This window comes from Lontra canadensis, unplaced genomic scaffold, assembly GCF_010015895.1.
Source record: "Lontra canadensis isolate GAN:19392208 unplaced genomic scaffold, GSC_riverotter_1.0 scaffold21, whole genome shotgun sequence".
Taxonomy (NCBI): Eukaryota; Metazoa; Chordata; class Mammalia; order Carnivora; family Mustelidae; genus Lontra; species Lontra canadensis.
The window spans coordinates 22877450-22899049 of NW_022631015.1; the positions used below are offsets into that span (position 1 = coordinate 22877450).

General features: G+C 44.5%; 1 protein-coding gene across 8 annotated transcripts in view; it reads right to left on the minus strand.

Annotated features, from left to right (window-relative positions):
- CARMIL1 (capping protein regulator and myosin 1 linker 1) overlaps window positions 1-21600 on the minus strand; it is a 297839-nt gene that overhangs the window by 18190 nt on the left and 258049 nt on the right. For all 8 annotated transcript variants that reach the window (XM_032861665.1, XM_032861664.1, XM_032861663.1 and 5 more), the window contains 4 exons: window positions 16571-16637; window positions 16152-16348; window positions 9685-9797; window positions 2881-3310 (listed from right to left, as the gene is read on the minus strand). In XM_032861665.1, coding sequence (XP_032717556.1) covers window positions 2881-3310; window positions 9685-9797; window positions 16152-16348; window positions 16571-16637 — 807 coding nt within the window. The remainder of the gene's footprint in view (window positions 1-2880; window positions 3311-9684; window positions 9798-16151; window positions 16349-16570; window positions 16638-21600) is intronic.

Genomic DNA, 21600 nt, shown 5'->3' on the forward strand with positions numbered 1-21600 from the left:
GGCCCTTAGGAACGGCGCTAAAGCGACTTTGCCCGTGCTCTAGAAATGAATGACAGACAAAGCTTGGAGGACAGCACATCCGTTCATAACATGGTTTACTGAATATTTTAGGCCCACTGTTGAGACCTGCTGCTCAGAATAAAAGATTCCTTTCAAAACATTACTGCTCATTGACAATGCACCTGGTCACCCGAGAGCGCACTGTCGTTGGCTGTTTTCATGCCTGCTGACACAGTATCCATTCCGCAGTCCATGGATCAAGGAGTCCTTTCAACTTTCGAGTCTTACTATGTAGAAAATTCATTCTGTAAGGCTAATGCTGCCATAGACAGTGCTTCCCCCTGATGGGTCTGGGAAAGTCAACTGAAAACCTTCTAGAAAGGATTTGACATTCTAAATGCTATTCAGAACATTTGTGATTTATGGAAAAGGTCAAAAAACCAACATGAACAGACTTTGGAAGATGGTGACTCCCACCCTCATGGAGGACATGGAAGGGTTCACGACTCCAGGGGAGGAAGTCCCTGTGGGTGTGGTGGAAACAGCAAGAGAGCTGGAAGGGGAGACTGAAGAGGGGACAGCATGGCTGCCGTCTCGGGATCAGACCTGAACGAATGCGGACGTGCTTCTGACACATGAGCAAAGCACGTGGTTTCTTGAGATGGGATCTACTCCTGGGGAAGACGGGGTGAAGATTATTGGAACGACAACAGAGGATTTACATTATAACATAAACCTAGTTGAGAAGGCACCAGCTGGGTCTGAGAGGGTTCACTCCAACGCGAAAGCAGCTCTGTTGTGGGTCAGACGCTGTGCAACAGCATTGCACGCTACAGAGAAATCATCGGTGAGGGGAGAGTTAATCAATGTGGCCAACTTCACTGTTGTCTTATTTTAAGACATTGCCACAGCCAGCCCCACCTTGGAGCAACAGCCACCCTCACAGGTCAGCAGCTATCGACATGGAGGCAGGACCCCCCACCAGCAAGCACAGATGATCGTATTTTTTATCTATAAAATAGTTAAAAATTATAAGGTAGGTACCTTGGCTTTTTTAGACACAATGACAGTCATACACTCAACAGACTACAGTATGGTGTAAACATGATTTTCTATGTACTGGGAAACCCCTAAATCCATTTGACTTGCTTTACTGCAATATTTCCCTTATTGTGTTGGTCTGGAACTGAACTCGTGACATCTCAGGTCAACCAGATGGGGTCCCCATCTCTGGGGAACAACGTGATGTTGTTCTAAATAGACACAAGATGGCGCTAGGAGCTCATTACTATAAGCCTTCAGCACCTAAGACCTACACCACAGGAATTTTGTCACTCCGAGTCAATTTATGTATCCAATTCAACATGCATGGAAAAAACCCTCCAGCATGTCCCATCTTTCTACCAAAAAGCAGCTGTTCATCCGTGAAAACAGTGATAAAATAAACAGCTCATTAGTGAAAACAGCAGTTCATTGTTGTAAGAAATTCTATAAAATGGATTGAAATTTAAACATTTCCTTGGGCGTCTGACTCACCAGTGATGTGGTCACAGTGCTTATTCAGAATTCTGACCAATGAATTAGCAGAATACAGTTAAATGGTCCCGCCCTCTACACCCTCCTCAGCCTTCCATAAGGGTCAATGGGTAAGTTAGGAGAGATCGGTCATGAGAAAATTGCTGGGTAACTACTGTGCTGGTAGAAGAACTACGGCAAAGAGTTGTAAAGTCATGTGGGATGCAGGAGTTAATGAAAAAATAATCAGCTGTTAAGCCATATAAAAACCCTCCACACCCTGGTATACAATACAGTTTACTAGTAGCTTTCTAAAAATCAACGGTTCATTGGGGTGAACCATTTCATTCTCATACTTCAAATAAGACAGATGGGCAATTTTCCTTTCTTTGGGAAACCCAATAATGTAGATGAAAAAGAACTCAGATTCACATGCAAAACCCAAAACCCGCGTTAACATGGGTATATTGATCTTAGCGATCACTATAAAGCTATAATCTTTCAAGTAGCTACAAGAGAAAGGAGAGATAATGGAAGAAAAAACACCACAATGTCTACTTTAAAAGATGTGTGAAGGATAAATGATATATTAAGTCAGATTTTGGGAGGATTTGGCAATTTTGAAATGATCAAGCTTTTCTTGAAGCAATCCATAATATATCTCAATGATCAAGTATTTAATTCTATCAGAACACCTTTACTTTTTTTCCCTTTTGACTTTAAAATCTGAAACAGAGCAAGGAATTTTTAGGTTTGGAAAAAGGGAACTCTGAAAAAACTGAAAAGGAGATCTATTTCTATATAATTAGAATCTGGTTTCAGGTTTTTTTTTTTTTTTTTTTTTTTAGGTTTTTAAAAATTTTTAGGTAATCTCTACACCTGACGTGGGGCTTGAACTCACAACCATGAGATCAAGAGTTGCATGTTCTACTGACGGAGCCAGCCAGGCGCCCCCACGGTTTTGGTATCTTTATTAGCCTCTGTCCGTTGTTTCTAGTCACGCTCAGGTCTCATCTTGGATTCAACCGACTGGTGCTCTCCCCAGCTGTGCCATTTCCCGGCATTGGGGGTCCCAGGCTCCTGACTCACACAGGAAGCCACCTCCGCAGGTGGGGAAAGGTGGGTAGACTCTCACTCTCAGCTAACGACTTACCTTCAAACGCTGTGGCTTGGAAGAATGGACCCTCGCATTGGAGGGAAAAGCTGGCCATGTCTTCGTCATCTGTGCTTTGGGTTCTTTTGGATAAAGGCTTTTGGTTTTGGATTTGTATTGAACCGAACGGGCTAGCTCTGTACCTCTCTCGCCAATGAACACCAAGAGGGGGGCGAAGCCACACAACCGAGTCATAAGGGACCAAGCCTCACCTTCTGCGCACAGGCCGCTCTCCTCTCCTGCTTGGCCTTCATCTCCGCCATCAGGCCGCTGCCCATCACCTGGATCCCGTACCTTCGCCCGCCCTGCGGACTGTTCTTGCCGTCGCTCCGCTCCACCCTGCCCACGTCCTCCCCGTGACCTTCCTCAAGGGAGTCGGGGGCTTTTAGCTCCTCTGTCCGCTCCGAACTGCCATTGTGCTCCGTGGGCTTGGCGTCCTTCCTGGGGGTGTCCGTGGCCGGACTTTTGATGGCTCCTTTTGGCGAGGACGGTTCGTCCGGCATCAAGACCGTGGGAGGCCGCTCAGATTTGGACCGGGACTTGATTAAATTGAGAAAGCCGCTCTTCCGAGAGTCTCGCTTTTTCTTTTCATCTCCTCCCTCGCTAAGCTCGTGGGACTCAGAGCCTCTTGCAGATGATCTCCTGGGATTCAAAAGAACAAATACTGTGGGTTCTGCTGTTAATTAAAGTTCTAGCCAGAGCTGAAGAATTTGAGTCTTTGCCCTTGATAAATAGAAGTGGGGATGTTGTCACAGTCGCAGGTAAGGAGGTGAAGGCACCACCAGCTAAGAAGGAGAACCTGAAGGGGTAGGTGTTTTTGAATCTCAACACTCAGGTCAACTGCCTCTCCACTTGAAAGACCTTCCAGCAAAGCTGGCTCCACACAGACACAGGACAGAGATGGCCTTATTTAGTGTGACTGACAATGGAAAGGGCCGGCCGTCCCCACAGCCACCTACAATCCTTGTGTCATCACTAGATCACATCTGAAATCCCACCATTGGTGCTCAACTCAAACAAAGATGTGGGTCTTTGCCTCAAGGGAACACCCCTGAAGGAGGCAACAGGGACGGTGAGCGTTGGCAGAGCGTTGTACATAAGAGTCAAGTTCAGGAACGAAAGAGAATATTCAGGAATGGGGGGATGGGTAGGGAAAGAGCAAGTCCAAGGGGTCAATGGGATGTCTCCCTGGTGCCATTCATTTAGAGCTGGCAGACTCTGGTCCCGTTAGCTCCTCTGAGTCCCCCATGAAATCATGGCCAAAGGTGTGAAGAAAAAAATAAAGGCCAAGAGCCCCAGAGCAGAAGAAAGGCAAAACAACAAAGTCTGGAAGCCAAGAGAAATTTTGACGAAAAACGGACTTATGAGATGTGGAAAGCCGCCCCCTGAAGTGCTGGTGGGGGAGACAAGAAGCAGTGGGTTTGCATGAGGCTCCCGGTGCCTCTGGAAACAGAAGGGAAGCAGGAGCTCTAGGGAGGAAGAGAGCCAGAAGTCCATTCACCAAACCATCAGATCCTCTCCCCAAACCAGAGATCAAAACTGCCCCTTCGAGCCCAAGTTTACCCACCGGGCAGGGTGAGGACCAGCAGGACAGCTGAGGCACATGTGCTATAGTGAGAACAGGGGGGTTCAGGTGGAGGGCAGCAGACCGTGGGACCCCTGCCATAAGGATTATTTTAGGCAGATTAAGAAATAGCAGACACTGGAGCAGCTCTGAAAACCGAGTACAAGTTGCCCTTTCGGAAGAGCCATTCGTAAGATAAATCTCCATTTGTAAGAGCGTGTTCTTCTCAGTAGCAGGAAAAGGATAATAATCTCTAGAAATTTGTCAAAGGAGAAGGTATGGACTTAAATCTATATAACACCCTTACCACATTTATAGTCCTTTTTCTGGTAATCTCCCCACACTCATCCCCTGCCCACCATCCCAACATCTTTCTTTTATTTTTAGCTAAAAATAGTACTTTAAGGTGGTGGCTTGAGCCATTCTGGGGAACTACTCCATTTTTCTGGGTCTCTTCCATGTATATAGAGGGTATCCATGTTCTTGAACTTCTGTTTTTCTCCTGTTAATCTGTCTTTTATTATAAAAGTATCTCAGCCAGGAACCTAGAAGGGTAGAGGGAAAATTATTTTTCCTCCCCTATAATCATAAGAAAGCCTGCATATTGGGACAAAGATATTCCCAGGCTCCTTCCTTCATTCTGGATCCTAGAATGGGCCAGGTTTACGCCCTCCAGGCAGGGGGTCAAATTTCCCAACAAGCTCAAGAGAAAAGACTCAAAGACTTAGATAGTCAGGGAGACCCTCCCCCAACAAAATGGTCCAAGAAGGGTAGCCTACACTGAAGTCCACCAGTCAACAGGCTCCACTTGCTGCCAGGTGAACTGGGGAGACCCTGGGCTCTTGATCCAGCCCATCCCAAAGATGTCCCGGAATGCTCTTGGCTTCAACATGAAGAATTCAAGGACAGACACACAACACAGTGGATAAGCAACACAAGTGGGAAAGTTTATTAAACCAAAAGTACCCACTCAAGGGGCACCTGGCCAGCTCAGTTGGTGCAGCAGGAAGCTCTTGATTTCAGGGTTATGAGTTCAAGCCCCACAAAGAGATTACTTAAAACATAAAATCTTTAAATAAACAAAACAAGGGGCACCTGGGTGGCTCAGTGGGTTAAAGCTTCTGCCTTCGGCTCAGGTCATGATCCCAGGGTCCTGGGATCAAGCCCCACATCGGGCTCTCTGCTCCGCAGGGAGCCTGCTTCCTCCTCTCTCTCTCTGCCTGCCTCTCTGCCTACTTGTGATCTCTGTCTGTCAAATAAATAAATAAAATCTTTAAAAAAAATAAAAATAACAAAACAAAACAAAACAAAAACAAAGTACACTTGTAAGATAAGAGTAGATAAGCTTAAGAGAGAGCGAGCTGTGTGCAGGGGTTTGGGGTTCTACCTTTTATGTGCAGTTGTTAAAAAGAGAGAATAATATTCATTATTTGGTGTGGGGAAGCAGGGTTTCCGGTCGTGGTGCCGCCATCTTGGGCCTGTCTGGTGGGATCCAGCTTCTTGCAGATGGTGCCAGGACGGGACTCTGACCTTCCCCACAGCTGGCCGTGGCCTCCTCCTTGCTGGCCTCTGGGGATCCCGTTAGAGCCTCACTGCCTCTAAGACACCACCTTCCAAGCTCACTAGTGTTCTATTTCATTTCAAAGAAAAGAGCAAAATACTGTTGCGCCATCAAACAAGCGTAACAGGAAAATGTGATGGCAGGAGTATAAAATCCAAGGTTGGAAGTTATAGCTGAGGAAATCTCCCAGATGGTGAGGATCGGGGGCAGGTAACAGAAAGAATGAGAAAACAAGAGACAAAAGATAAAAACAAAACAAAACAAAAGCTAGTGGATTCATAGAGGAAACACGTAAGTTGCATAATGGATGTTTTAAGAAAAAGAATATAGAGAAAAAAGAAGGGAAGACATTATGAAAAAAATAATTCAAGAAAAATTCCAGAACCAAAGCACACGAATTTTCCAGTTGAAATGGCTCATTAGTGCCTAGCAAATGGATTCAAAACAAAACAAAACTAAACAAAACAAAACCTACCCAGAGTCAATCATCATAAGTTTCTGGGAACAAAGAGAAAATCCCAAATGCTTCCAGAAAAGAGTAAACACAAAAACAAGTAAGAAAGGATCCAGGCTCATGATGACAACAGATTTGTTCGGGCCAAGGGCAGCCTGCCTCAAGATGGGCTGCTTTGGGATGAAGATTATTTTGAATGAAAAAGTCATCAAAATCCAGCCGATTCAGGAAAAGCTCCTTCCATCTCCCTCGACAGCCTAAAAGAATTTAGACAGAGGAGCTGGTCCAGGGAAAGAGCTGTCGGCTTCGAGAACTACACTGTGCCATGAACCAGGAGTGGTAGACGAGGGAGGACCCTAGCAAGGCCTGTTGGATTAAGGTCCTCAGTGTCCCACTGTCTGAGTGGCCCAGAAGACGTCTGTGTACCAAACATTCACTCTCCTGAGAATTGCATTCCTTCCCGTTGAAGTCCCAGACCCCTGTCCCTTTAGCCCCATCTCTTTAGCTCAAAACGACATATATGCCTCATGTGGCCTGACCGTCTTTGGCATTTCCCCTCTGTGAGGCTTCCCTGTACATACACTATGATATTTGATTCTCTCCTGTTAATCTTTCTTTTGTCAATTTGATTCTTAGTCCAGCTAGAAGGATCTTGAAGAGGACAGGGTATCCTTGCTCCCCGACAGACAGATTCTAACAGTAACACTAGAAGCTAGAAGAGAATGGGACCAGGTTTTGAAAACTCTTTGGCAAGATGGATTCAATCTAGAATTCTGTATGTAGTCACACTGTTGATCAAAACGAAAGACGGATCTATGAGTGTCCCAAGGTGCCCTTCTCAGGAGACAACCAGAGGAGGCCATCCACCAAAACGAGGGAGTCAGGAAAGGAAGGAGAAGACACAGGCCAAAGGAAACAGGAAAAGGACACAAGTATGCGCCCAGGGGAAGCCCCCAGCAGACCAAGATGGGAGGTGGCAGGGGACAGCAGGAACTGCTCCCAGATGCCACACAGAGTTGGTCAGGCATCAGTCAAGGAAGTGTATCTGTCTGTCCCAGGAAATGACATGGAGAATACCTGAGCAAATGCAGAGGACGTTTATAATTTTCTTGGAGATGTATGGGAATGGCAGAGACAGGACTACGGAAAAGTCAGCAACTGCAAAGGGGATGATTATTAACTGTAGGGAACATAAAAAACCACGAAGGAGAGCAGACCCGAAGATGGTGTAACTCAGCTGTGCGTATTCACATGGAAGAGAGAGAGAGAGAGAGTGTGTATGTGAGTGTGTGTGTGTGTGTGTGTGTGTGTGTGTGTGTGTGTGGTGGGCAGTCGGGTCCAGGGTATCAGAGCTAAATTGTCATCCTCTATGGTGAGGAGCTAACAGTCGTGCTTGCTACCTAAAACTGAAAAAAACAGGAAATAGCAAAAAACGTTATTAAAAAATATGGAAGTACAAATAAAAAATAAGCAGCGAAAGGTGTAGGAATTATTTGCCTCTGGGGAATAGGGAGTGGGGAAAGAAACAATGGGGTTCCTTTGTTTTTTTCTTTTTTCTTTTTTTTTTTTTTCCTTTTTGGGGAGAGCCTTGTAGAACATCTGGTATTTTAAACTAAGAGCATTTCTAACTTTGATTTGCAAACATTCTTCATACAGCTTGCAGATTCTACCCGTGCCTAGCCCTTTACATATCAAACTGACAGTCTGTTTTTATACAACAAAGAGACATAAAAAAAAAATCAAAACTTCTAGTAGATTCCACCATTTGATGAAAATTGATCTCTATTTCTGTCTACTTGTGCACTGCAACATACTCCCAAAGCAGTATCTTTGTAGAAAGTAGATTTTTATACCTTCTAAAAACATGCCTAACTTTCCTCCAGAGCCCATCACAGAAGAAGGCACCATAAGGAAGCAGGAAACCACACGGGGGCGGGTGGAAACGGCTCAGATCAGGAGTGCGTACACCTCTCCACCAACAACATATCACCTTCTGAAGTTTGGGAGGCGGTGAGCCTGCAACCGTGTCTGTGGTTTGTAGGGATACAGGGCAAGACAGTCTGAATTCATCCCACCAACTGTGACCGAAGGCAGACTGTAAATTACAGGCAGGGTCAGACACTCAAGTTACAATGAACAGGAAGGCCTGGGGGACGCTTCCAAAGAACAGCCATTCTCTGGGGATGGATGACTTGAGAGCCCATCCTGAAAAAGGACTCTCCCATTCTGTTCTGTTTAGGTTGGCAGGTCGGGACTGCCTGAGTCTTTTACACTGAGAATGCATCCGTCCATTCCTTGTACCGTAAAAAAATTTAAAACAGAAGAAACGCTCAGAGGATTGTGTGCACTCTAACAGATGGGTGCAGGGGATTAAAAAAAAAAAAGCTTTGAGTCAGTGGCAGAGAAAGAGCAATTAATCTGGGGGGTGGGGATGGAGCCATCCCGAGACAACTTCAGAGAATGAATGACATCGAGGTTGGTTCGAGAAGAATGGAGCTGGGAATCTTCGTGGCTTAGGATGCCACAATTCAAGGCCAGGGTCAAAGAAGACAAATAAGCAGGTCCTGAAGCTTCTAATGTGCAGTAAACTCTACTGGCATGGACATAAAAACTCCACTCATTTCCACCTCACCATCTGCTGAGGCCACCCACAGACTGGCCCGGTGTCTTCCCTCCCTGTGTGGGCCCCCACCCCGCCAGCCTCAGCTTCCTGCTGTGGGCACGAGGCGCTCCCGAACTGGGTGTCTCCATGGGATGAATATGTCACAGACACAAGTCCATGGTAAGAGTGTGTCTGGGGACAGGTCTGCATTTGGGTTGGGGATTAAAGAACTCGGAATGAATCCTGCTTACGGCTGGAAGCGTTCCAGGTTAAACCGCTGTCAGCAGAAGTTCCTAAAAGGCGTGTTTTTTAAGGAAACAGCACTTAAGAATAAGAAAATGAGACAATTTCCTTGGACGCTGCCTGTTGAAGCCCCCCATGCACTAAACTCTGAGTCAGGAGAGTTTAGAAATAAGTGACGTCAGCTGCTGAAGTTCACCACCCTGACATAGAGTCATCCAGGCGCCGGTGGTAAAGACCTTAAAGACAGCCCGTGTGTTCTGTGGTCTGTTTTAGAACAGTATGACGGTTCTCCAACTTCAGCATGCCTCAGTTTACCCTGGAAGGGTTAGAAAATTACAGACTGCTGGGCCCCATATCCAGAGTCTCGGATTCAGTGCATCTGGGGTGGAGGCCTGAGAATCTGCCTTTCTAGTAAGTTCCCGGTGGACAGTGAGATTGCTGGACCTGAGATCACGTTTTGTAAACCATCAGAAGAGTCAATCCCACGTCATATAAATAAGATAAACAAGCCCTGGCATGGTGAATTTAATGGCAAGTTAATAATTTAAATGTGCATTAGGAAGTATTATTAGTGGAATGACTCTGAACTCACTTGGAATCCATTTTGGTCACCTTCTTGGTGAAAAATTCATCCACACCTTCGTCCACTCTTCCCATAAGGCCGTTCTGCTCACCATCTTGGGGGACGATGCTGGCAGCGCAGACCTGCAAGTCAAACACGGGGAATGGTCATTCAGGCCGCGTCACTTGTCAAACATCACAGTCCCGTTCCAGGCACGGCGATGAGGGCCGCGGGAAGGACGAGATCGGCTAAGTAAGGGCCCCGACGGTCTACAGGAGGGGAAGTCCTGTGTCAAACTGTGATGAGGGCAGGAACAAAAGCGAGGCGTGCACTATTAAGGCACAGTTTCGTGGGGCTGGCTGTCCCAGGCAGTGAGGTGCCCAGTGCCCCTAGAGACGGAGAAAGGCATTGCAGGTGCTGGTAAGGGAAGAGAAAATGCACAAGGGAAAGGAAACAGGGCTAGGTTCTGAGACTGGAGAACACTGGGTGGACAGGAGCCAGTAGTGTGTGGGTGGGATTAATGGCTCAGTACAAACCCTGGCAGATACTAACATGGGCCACTGCAACCAACCCCCCCCCACTTCCTTTCTTTCTGGCGGGAAGAACTCTGATTTCAAGGTGTAAATACTTACTTGTATGAACCAAATACCATAATTCTACCTCCTTGCCCACGATCGGTAGCTAAGGCGTATGATATAATTCCGATCAGTGAGATGTAAGGCAAAACTGCTAGGGGCTCATGAGCAGGTTTTCCTGCAGAGGAAGGAATGTATGTTTTCCTGCATGTTTATATCCGGGAGGATGTGATGTCGGAGCCACAGCAGCCCCATGGGGTTCAAGAGAAGGCAAGCCTGAGGACAAAAGCCATGTCTTGGACGACAGAGCAGAAGGACAGAAAGGGCAGAAAACACCTGAGTGTTTGTGCTTTGCTGCTGAATAAACCAGTCTTTGGTCCTGAAAATTTTGGATTTCTTGGCAGTATCTCTCACTATTTAGGTCATGTTTAGTTGTGTATCTCTTGTTATCTCTACTGAATGAATACTTCCCAATTAATGACACAAGGACCTATGGTGAATAGTCTTGAATCTTACGCTGAAGAATGTGGAATTTACTTTGCAGGTGATAGGGAAACCACAAAAGAAGGGCATGACCAAACCTGAACTCTGTTCAGATAATTCTAGGGCAGCATGAAGGGCACACTGGAGAAGCCCGGGAATGTATGTAGGCGAATCTGTTCAGGAACACAAAAGAAAGATTCCTGGAAGAGTCTAGTCTAATCTGGAGGAGATGAGGAGCAAATTAAGGGCTTGAGAACTGAGAAAGGAGGTGCCTCAGATGAAGTTGAAGTTTCTAGGCTAGGTGAACGGGAGCCTTGTTCGAGGGAACATAGTTCAAAGACCAGATCTGGAGCAAGAAATGATGAGTCCAATTTCTGATGAGCATTTGAGGTGCTGTGGGAAACCCAGGGGCAGGCACCCAGCAGACACTTAAAAGCTTGGGTCTCAGGAGAGACGGCGTAAGGAAATCATTTATCAAGTCAGCATTGCTCCTTGAATGGACAACTCACAGTGAGCATCACCACCGGTCTGATCTGTGTCCGCAATGGTGTATTAAGTTAATATTTCACACCAATAGGTTGTGGGCCCTTGAAAAAGAGGGCATAGGTTGCCCATTCCTTTGGGCACAAGAACAGATTCTCCTGTGGTTGAGATTTCTGGTCTGAATGTCTTGCCACAGTGTGGTCGGGGGGAGGCTCTCTGTAATCTTGATTTGCAAGTGTCAGGCTACCTCTGGGGGAATCTGGCTCCTGTCCGAGTCTGCATACATACTGTTTAACGAAAGAGCCAATCACATGCAATCATCCACTTCACTCACTGGGAAATCTCCATTACAAAAATGAGCTACGTGTCTGAGTTCATGTTTGTGAAATGCTGAAAAGCGAGCAGATAACAGATCACAGACAAAAGAACTCCCATGAAATGCGAATAATAACTGATATGTCTCATCTGAATGGTGCTTCTATTGGAGCAAGGCTTTCCTACACAGTAGAATAGAGCAGAGAATCAGCAAAGTTCTCTATAACTCAATTAGGGCGAGAAAGCAGCTCTCTGAGTCTCTTTTACCACAGAAGATAAAGTAGCACAGAACTTGCTTGTGTTAGCATTTCTCCTGTGAAAGAATGGAGACTGGGATCTCTCTGGTAATGATGGCGCCCCGTGTGTGCTGAATGCTTGATCGTTTGCACAAGTGTCTCGCATGTTATGATTTCACGTACCCATCTACTCTTTGCACTGAAAAGGAAAGGTTAGTTTCATCTTAGTTTTTGATTAGTCACAGATCAAACAGTGCCTCAGAGAGTGGGAGGCACCCACACGGGTCCCGATTGAAGGACGAGAAGGATTATGAGCCCAGGACATACGGTCCTAACACGAGGCTTCCTTCCAATGGACCCATGACTCCCTTCAGAGGCTCCCTCTCAAATTCTTCTTCTTATTTTGAGAAAGAGGAAAAAAAACGATTTTTTTACTAGCATATATTTTTCCTTTAAGCCCTTTCCTTTCTTCTTGCTTTGAAATGGAATGCAGAGCGAGCACAAAAGGTTCTCAGGGGTCAGGGAGAACTTCAGTGGGTTTCAGAGATGGAAGCAGACAGGGCTCAACAAATCAGTCCGCTTTCCTGCATGACGGGCCAGCTCTCAGGGCTGGACGGACCTTGAGGCTGATCCCTCCCAGTCTAACCCTGTCACTTTAGAGAGAAAGACGCTGAGAGCAGAGAGGTGATGGGAAGTCCAGAGTCACTGGGAGATCCTCAGTGAGATGCAGTTTAAAATGTATCCATTAGAATTGGAAGGGGGAGGTGTCAGCAGCTTGTACGGAGAGCAGCAAAAATATTGAACACAAGAATGAAACCGTTTGTCAGAACAGTTCAAGGCTAAACACACACGCCGTTTGAGCTCAGTTGCTAGCAAAAGGAAAGGAAAGGACACAGAAACATCATAAGTTCCCTGAATCCCACTGGGCTTTGGTCTTTCTGTCAAGGAGCATACATTTCAGACTAAAACGTACAGCATCATTACTGGAAGGGGAGAGCAGAAATCCTATCCCTCAGTCAGCTGGAATGGATGCATGCAAAGAAAGGTTTTTGCAAAGAAAACGGACATCGGAGTGGCTGTTGCGGTATCTGACAAATCGAAAAAGTCGATTTTGCACTTTGGTGTATGAATACATGCTAAAAGGATAATTTGCGAATGCTGAGAAGATGAGCCAGTGATTATGAGGACTAATCACACTTCAGACCACCCTCTGGCAGGCTTATGAACATGAACGCACCAAGGAAACACTGTGGGTGGTGCACCTGGTTTCCGATGAGGCAGCTGCCAAACCTCTCCTAATGTCTCCAGAGGCCGCATGGAGAGAGATGGGCAGGGAGGAAGGACAATTAGTATATTATTAGTAACTCTGAACTCATACACCCAAGCAGTGCTAATGAGAGAGCTGAATGATCATGGAATCTTACACGCATACATTACGGTAAGAATCACGGAGAAGACAGAGTGAAGGAATTAAGTCACGAAAAATGTAACTGCGAGGATGTAAAGTGAAGGAAATATAATAAAGGGACAAAAATTGATGAAATTGAGAGGATGAAAAAAACCAAAGCTGATTCTTCCGGTGGGGGAGGGGGGAAGGAAAAGAGTAATAAAAGAGACAACCGTGCAAAATGAGGAGAGAGGCCAAATAGATCAGAAAGGGGAAAAATGGGACACAGCTACAGTTCAGGAGATTAAAAAGTTATAAGAATGTTATAAACAACTAAATGAACAATTATACTAAGTGGATGACATCCTAGAAAAACACTGATGGCCAAGGTGGTCTCAGGAAGAATTAGGTAATCTGATTAGATCTGTAACAAAAGAAAGCAAATCCCTACAAGAGGAATCTATGTATAGGCATCACCAGCACACACACATCAGCCCTGACGGCTTCCCAGGGGAGGAGCAGAAAATCTCCATTGGATACAGACAGTTTTGGAGAAGAGGAAAAGAGAGCTTCTGAACTAATTTATGAAGATAGTAAAATTCTGAAACCCAAGTAGAGGGATGGTCTAGATAAGAATAAGAAAAACTATAGGTCTCTCTTATTTATGTACATAGATTAACCCCCCCCAAATATGGTAAACAAAACCCAGCAGTATATTAAAACAAAGCAAGGATATATACCTGAAAATAGTACAACACAGTATGTTAATTATACTAGAATTAAAAAAATAATCAAGGGTATCACGATTATTATCAAGAGTGGTATACCTTTAGGAAGGTCCATTATTGTGATTCACCACAACAGCAAAACAAAAGAGAAAAATGATTAATTTCCAGAAAAATAAATGATTAATTTCCAGAAATACTGAAGGAAGAAACCAATCAAAATTAAACCATCATTCACTGAAAAAAAAAATTAGCAAACTAGGAAGGAAACTTTCTCAACTGAGTAAGGAACAGCAGAAACTGCCTCATGCCTACCCAGTCTCAGTATCAAATCCTGACTTATTTGGCATATCCATCAGACCAAGTGAAACACATTATCTTCTCAGATGCTCTTGCACCTGTGGCTGGAAATATGGCTCATTTCTGGACAGTGAGATGTAAGAGCAAGTATACTAGCACTTCTGGGTAAGCTCACATTTCCCGATGCATGTGCCCCCTTTTTTCTCTGTCTGCAATACGCTTATAAATACAGAAGACTACAGGTCTTGAGAGTGACTGCTACCAGTTACCAAGATGACACAGCTATGAAAAAGTGAATACATCCACTCTCACCACTTTTACTCATCATAGTACTGGAAGACCTAGCCATAGCAATCAGACAAGAAAAAGAAATACTTTCACTAAACATGACACTACGTATAGGAAAAAACCCAGAAGACGCCACCAAAAAATTACCAGTACTAATAAGTGAATTCAGTAAGGTCACAGGACCTTTAATTAATATGCAGAAAAACACTGCATTTCTATACAGGAATAATAAAGTAGCAAAAAGAGAAATTAAAGAAAGAGTGTCATTTATAATTGCAACAAAAAGAATAAAATACCTAGGAATAAACTTAGCCAATGAGGTGAAAGAACTGTACTCTGAAAACTGTAAAACGTTGATGAAAGAAACTGAAGATGACACAAAAATATGGAAAATATGCTAAGTTATTCTGTGCTCATGGACTGAAAAAACAAATATTGTTAAAATGCCCATACTATATCCAAGAGCGATCTTCAGACTTAATGCAGTTCCTATCAAAATGGCATTTTTCACAGAACGAATTAAATAATCCTAAAATTTGAATGGAATCAGAAAAGAACATAGATAGCCAAAGCATCTTCAAAAAGAACAAAACTGGAGGTATCACATACCCAGATTTCAAGCTATACCACAAAGCCATAATGATCAGAACAGTATGGTATTGGCACAAAAACAGACTTATAGATCACTGAAACAGAATGGACAGCTCAGAAATAAACCCATGATTATATGGCCAATTAATCTTTAACAAAGGACGCATAAATAAGCAATGTGAAAAAGACAATTTCTTCTTAACAAATGGTGTTGGGAAATCTGGACAGCTACATACAAAAGAATAAAACTGGACCCCTTTCTTATACCATACATACAAGTGAACTCAAAATGCATTAAGAACCTGAATGTGAAACTAGAAACTACAAAAATCCATAAATCCAAGGATAATAAACCGCATTCTTTCCTACACGGAGCTTACAGACAGAGTGTGCTTAGAGAACACTATGCCAAGAGCTATAAAAACAGCTAGAATAGCTATAAGCAGCAGGCACTGGAGAAGCCAAGGCCTCCATGGAGGGTTGTTCAGGCGGTGCACTGTGCACAACCAGTCTGTGAAAATGACCTCCCCTGAAGTCATGTAAACACAGACCTATGGGAGGACAGAGATAGACACAGGGACGGCTTTCTGGAATGCTGAGACAAGTGGAGATCTGAAAGATAAGTGGTTATCATCCCAGGAAGTGTGTGGAGTACAGAGGGCAAGTGATGAGAAAATGGCTACAGCTCTAGAGGACTGACACCCAGGATGGGAAGCAGCAATGTCAGGGATGACAAGGAGGAAAGTGGACAGCAGATCAGGGTCAGCAGTGGGGACCTGGTGTTCAGGGTCAACTGTGATGCTCCGTGGGGGACAGGGGCTATGAGAGGAACACAGGTTTGCAGAGAGAGAGGCTCCCAGTTCTGAATGTGTGGATCCCCAGGGGCTCTGGGACACAAGTCCAGGAGGCAGGTGAACACCCAAACCCAGAGTGGAGCAGACACAACAGAAATCAACAAGTGGCAACCATGGGCTCTGACAATGGGGCCCGGGCAGCAAATAACACAGTTGGAGCCGTCATGTCCATGCGGGGCCAGGTGCCTGGGCCAATCTCCAGCCTCCCCCCTGCAAGGGAAAGGGTGAGGGGGAGAAGGGGGCCCCTCCTGGCCACCTACCGCCGCCTGGGTGGGCTGCTGCTTCTTATTCCGTTTTGGCCTTAACTTGGTAAAGTGCTCCAGCTTCTTCCCCTCCTCGGAAGGCAGCTCGGAGATCAGCCCGGAGCTCCGCTTCTCTGGTCGGAAGGACGGGAAAGGCGGGTCTTCGATGTGAATGGGCACCTCCTCCAGCGCCTTATCGAGGTCAAACTCCATCTCTGAGATAAAGCAGAGTCCTGGGCTGACACTTACTGCAGACGAATGCGCAATACAGAATTCCTCAAAGGGACTCTAAGTGTATCACGGAACAGCAAGTGCGCTCCTGGTCCCCATCTGTTCATACAGAGCATCCCTGGGAGGCATCCCTGAGGTGGTCAGAGGTCCCTGCTGCGGGTGTGTCACAGTCCCAGGGAAATGGCGGGCATTCATTAATGACTCACCGAAGGCTCTGGAAACGGGTCGCAGCATCCGGCTATGGATACTCTTCCGTTTGGATTTAGGAGTCATCTAGCAATGAAACAAAGAAAGCACTTAGGTACTCACAGAAAACTTGCCTTTCAAACTTCAGAAACCTCCTGGGGGGTGGAGGGAGGGGTGGCTGCAGAAACATCTGGGATCAAATGTGACACTCAGTATTTGTTTCCCTTCTTTCGAGGATGGTTGGTCACATCTGACAGCCTGCCTGGAAAGACTGAGCCCACACATTTCTCAGTGTTTACAGTGCTCTCAACCCAGACAGCCCCCTGCTTGCTTCTTGCCTCCAGCTACCTTCAGTTACATTCTATCAGTTGCATTCTATGTATATGAAGATTTACATTCATCAGTTACATTCTATTTATATGGCGGAAAGGAACGATGAATGATACAGAATATAATTCCAAGCTGCACATGAGGATATTAAAATGGATATAAAAAACCAGATTAAAAGATTGTAAACAGCAGGTGCTAACAACTGAAACTGCCAACTATTCACTGTTCGTTACCACCTGCACATCAGGGATGTAAGGCAACCCCCAACTCTTCATCCCTTTAAGGGTTTCAGCCCTTGTAACTGTTTTGTTTCATACTTCTGCCACCAAGATTTTGAGGTTTACATTATGGGAAAAGGCTAACTAGGGAAAAACTGCTATGACTTAGGAGTCTGTATCTGCTGTCACTTCTCAGGAAGAGTCTTTGATCCTGTTAGTCTTTTAAAAATGAGATCAAACCCCAAATCACCAAACATCTTAAGCACTGGTGCCAATCTTGATGACGCAAAGCCAAATCTAAGGGGGGTATTAGCTTCTCCCGCAGCAGAACTCCAACTGTGAAAGTGGGAGGTGGCCTCAGTTGTCATCCAGAGAAACAAATTTGAAGGAAGAAGTTGAGTCACAGAGATGACAAGGGCTCGTACTGGAGCTGGCATTAGGAGCAGCACCGGGGACAGAGCGATTGTGAGGATGGCCCAGCATCCCTCAAAACTGTACACTTCGTAATTGATACACAGATGAATGGATCTGCGGGATGTTTTAATTGGTCTGATTCTGGAAACTAGTATTGTCTAAACTAAGAGACAAGACAACTTACTTGGTAGTCTTTCATTTAATAGGGGGTCATGTAAGGCTTTCTCAAAAAACATCCACACACATGACAAACTCTCTTTGGTTCAAGGAATGAATTGGTTCACACTGATTTTTAAAGCAAACTACTTTACAGTTCTTACAATTTTATTCCAGATTTAACAACAGTTAAATCTTTGCTGTTATTTACTATTGAGAGAAAAGGGAGAGAAAAGATGAGCAATCGTATTTAAATTCAGGCTGGTCTTCTGGAGACACTCAGTGAAAACTTGATTTGGTTCTTTCAAGGTTTTGTTAAAGGCAGACGATCTAAAGATTACCTATCTGTAAAGCAATAGGTCTCGTGGGTTCAGTAAAAATGGCGTCAACCCAATGCAACTGGAAAGGGACCCAGATTCCAGGTTGTTCTCCCCGCAAAATGGCCCTGCCATCCACCGAACAAGGTAGTGGACTGACTGGTCTCTCCATAGGTGAAACTTCTAAAAATAATTGATTTTCAGGGGACACAAACTCCAGAAATATACACTACATTTAATGAAAATGTCTTTAGCATTCCATCCCCTTTGCACAACCATGAAGGAGCAAGCAGCAGCTGGGGATATAATTTCCAGCCAATTCATTTAGACAGCCACAAATAAATAAGAAAGAGGCTTAAAAGTGCATGGAATGAAGATGTCTTCCAACATTTTTTCCTGTGACTCCTGATTAGATTTTATAGAAAGAGTGTTCATGGGCAAAAATAATCTAGCTCAAGTTTCCCTGGTGTAAGAACTGGTGTAAGAATGCAACTCGATTTTAGACATTTCTTTTGGTGCACGAACAGTGTCATGCTCTCTTATGGTTTAAGTATAACAATGGGGGTGGGGCGTAAATTTCATTTCACTCCTATTTTTCTTTCCTTTCTTTCGAATTGTTTCTTCCTTAACAGTTATAGAGGAAAAAACTGAATTTGCTCACTCTTTACTGGCTCACTCCTATGTACCCACTACATATAAATCTAAACCAAGAGGAAATATAACAATGAGCTACCATTTTCTACCCAAGTATATATTTAGGAACAAATATTCTCTGTTTCTCCAGAAATCTGGTTTAGATGCACTCTTCTCACCCTTCTCACACCTGCTGATCAGATGAGTTGCAACCTGGCAGGGAAAAAAATCTAGCTTTACCAGCCTCTTCAGAGCTGTTAGTGCTCTTACATCAAAATAAAGGGCTAATTTTCTCAGACTGTTTCCTAGTCTTCATTTCCTGCCCTGGACATTTGTCAATGAGTATTTACTGACAGGAGAGTCATAAAGTGCCCCTCAGATAGAGGGTCAGAGCCCGAAGAAGAGGTACACACACCAAAGGACGCTTCACACATCAATTCATGGTTAACTATTATTTTAGGCCTAGACAAAATTACTTGAAAAATGCATTTTGTAATAAATTATTATCAATATTCACATACTTGGGAAAGAAGAGGAACAGTGTGTTAAAGCCTTTACAAAGTAACTTCAGAAGGAAAACCCCACACGTAAGACTTCTTTCTCATCCCAACATCACCATGGCCAACTGAGGACGAAAGGCAGGGCCCTATTCTCTAGGAATCAAAAGCAATACAATGTCTACATTGCTCAGAAATCTCACTCATTTCATTTGGTTTTTATAATGAAATTGAGATGATCTGTATGTCACTCACGTGATAGGACTACTTTAACACTTTAACAACTTATGTTGGAGTCTGACGAACAACACTTTTTTCCTGTTAAACTCACTTTTAACACGTAATTCCTGGACACATTTTTTTTTTTAAGTGAGTGAAATTGTTTCTATTACCACAAAAATAGGATGGAGAAGCTGCCTTGTTCGTTTTATCAAGTTCGTGCAAAGAATAATAACACTCTCACTTTGGGCTCAAGAATCCCTGATTTTCTTTTCCCTGAGGTTAAAACAAACAAACAAAAAAAGAACAAAACAAAAACACAGTTGGTTTAAAAAAACAAAAAACAGTTGGGAAATGAATTGGGAGAATTCTTCTGCTACAAGAAGCAAGTCATGATGCCAACTTTCCACATCCCTGGGAAGCAAGAATCAGGAAAAACCAAACCAAACAGAACCCAGATATTTGAGTGAGCTTTTTTTTTTTTTTTTTTTTTTACACAAAGGGAAAAACCACTTCTCCCCTCTTGAAGGCTGATACACTCTTCATCAACATTCTGCTGGCTTTCAGGCAGAGCTAGATCTTTTCAATTCATTGCCTGTTTTGCTGCTGAACCGCTTGTAAAATGCAACCTTGTCTCGAGGTTGCTGCCCGTTTCACGCAGGATCTGCAGACGGGCGACCACACTCAGCCTCCGGGGAGAGCAGCCGGGCAGCGCAGAAGCAGATGGAGCACGAGAACGCAAACCAGAACAGCCAGAAACTGCAGAGCCACCGAGAAATACTTACACTTGTACAGCAGAGAGTCTCCATGCAGCAAAAAGGAAGGAAAAAAAGATGAATGGGAGAGAGATAAAGCAACAGCATTACAGGAGAAAGGGAGGGAGAGACACGGTTCACAAACAAACAGAGAAGCCCCATAAACAGCTTTCACAGCAAAGGAATAAGGCAAGAATGAGGCCACAGTTATTGGCTTAATGCGTCCATTCTAGCTCTGGGTAAGCAGCCGCACAGTTGCACAGTTACAGCTTGAAAACAGCACGAACTCTTAGAGACGTGACCTCTTTTGTTACATGCACACAGAATGCCGCCTACAAACCCCAGAAGGTAGGGGACCCCATTTGGGAAACGGAGACGTCATCAGCTCCAAAGGCGCATGGTAGACAGAACACTGGACAGACACTGGGAAACTCCATGCAGGTTTTGGTTCTTGGGCCAAACTGCTAGACCCAGAAACAACATGGGGACAGGGTGTCTCCAGGCTTGTAGAAACGTCCCTTCTGGGGATCCTTCTCTATCATCTGATGCTCCCCACTGTGCTTTAGGATGAAGGAGTTTTGCATCGTCTCTCCCCCTCAGTCACCAAAGCTTTTCAGGAATGGAGCTGATGCCAGGTTCTAGAAAGCTACCTACCCACAGTGTTATCAATGGTGATGATCCCTTATGCCTTATATTTGACATTCGGTCTCAATTAAACGATCTTTTAAACCCCACTGATCACCAGCAGTTGTTAGGTCATCTTCTTAATGCTGCAAATTTGTAAGAATTTTTAAAAACAACCAAAACACAAGTCCAGTTATAGAACATCAGGCTTTATGAAAGCAAAATACTTGGTGGGGGAGGGGGGCCAAGAGAGTCTTTTCCAAATTTCCTGAAAACACACCCTGACGAAGGCTATCTATTCCATCCATCTGGGGCTGACTCTTTTTCAAGTTCCTTATTTTTTCTGTGGCACTTTTTCTCAAAGCACAACACAATGAAATCATGGTGCCCTGCAATCTGAGAATGTGAGTGGGCTGGGTCTCTTTAGGGACAATGGTGGCACAGGGGCATCTGGGTGGCTCAGTCAAGTGAGGATTTGAGGCTCCGGTCATGATCTCAGAGTCATGGGATGGAGCCCTGTGGCAGGTTCCACACTCAGTACAGAGTCTTGGGATTCTCCCTCTCCCTCTGCCCCTCCCCCTGATCTCACATGTGTACTATAAAGAAATTAAAAAAAAAAAAAAAGGTGGCACACCAGAGGCCTTCCCCATAACCATCGCCAACATTCACCATTATCATCAGCATATTATCTGCTTATCAGAAAGGCTTCCATCAGCAACATGCCAGAAAAGCCTCAGTCTCCAGACTCATTTCATATTTTATTAGGTAATTTTCTTCAAACAGATCTCATTTTAGGATTCATTAAATTAGATTGAAACAGCCTTGCTAGATGGAAGGAGGAAAAGTAAAAATACATTTTCACATATTATTGAATTGCCTGAAATAAA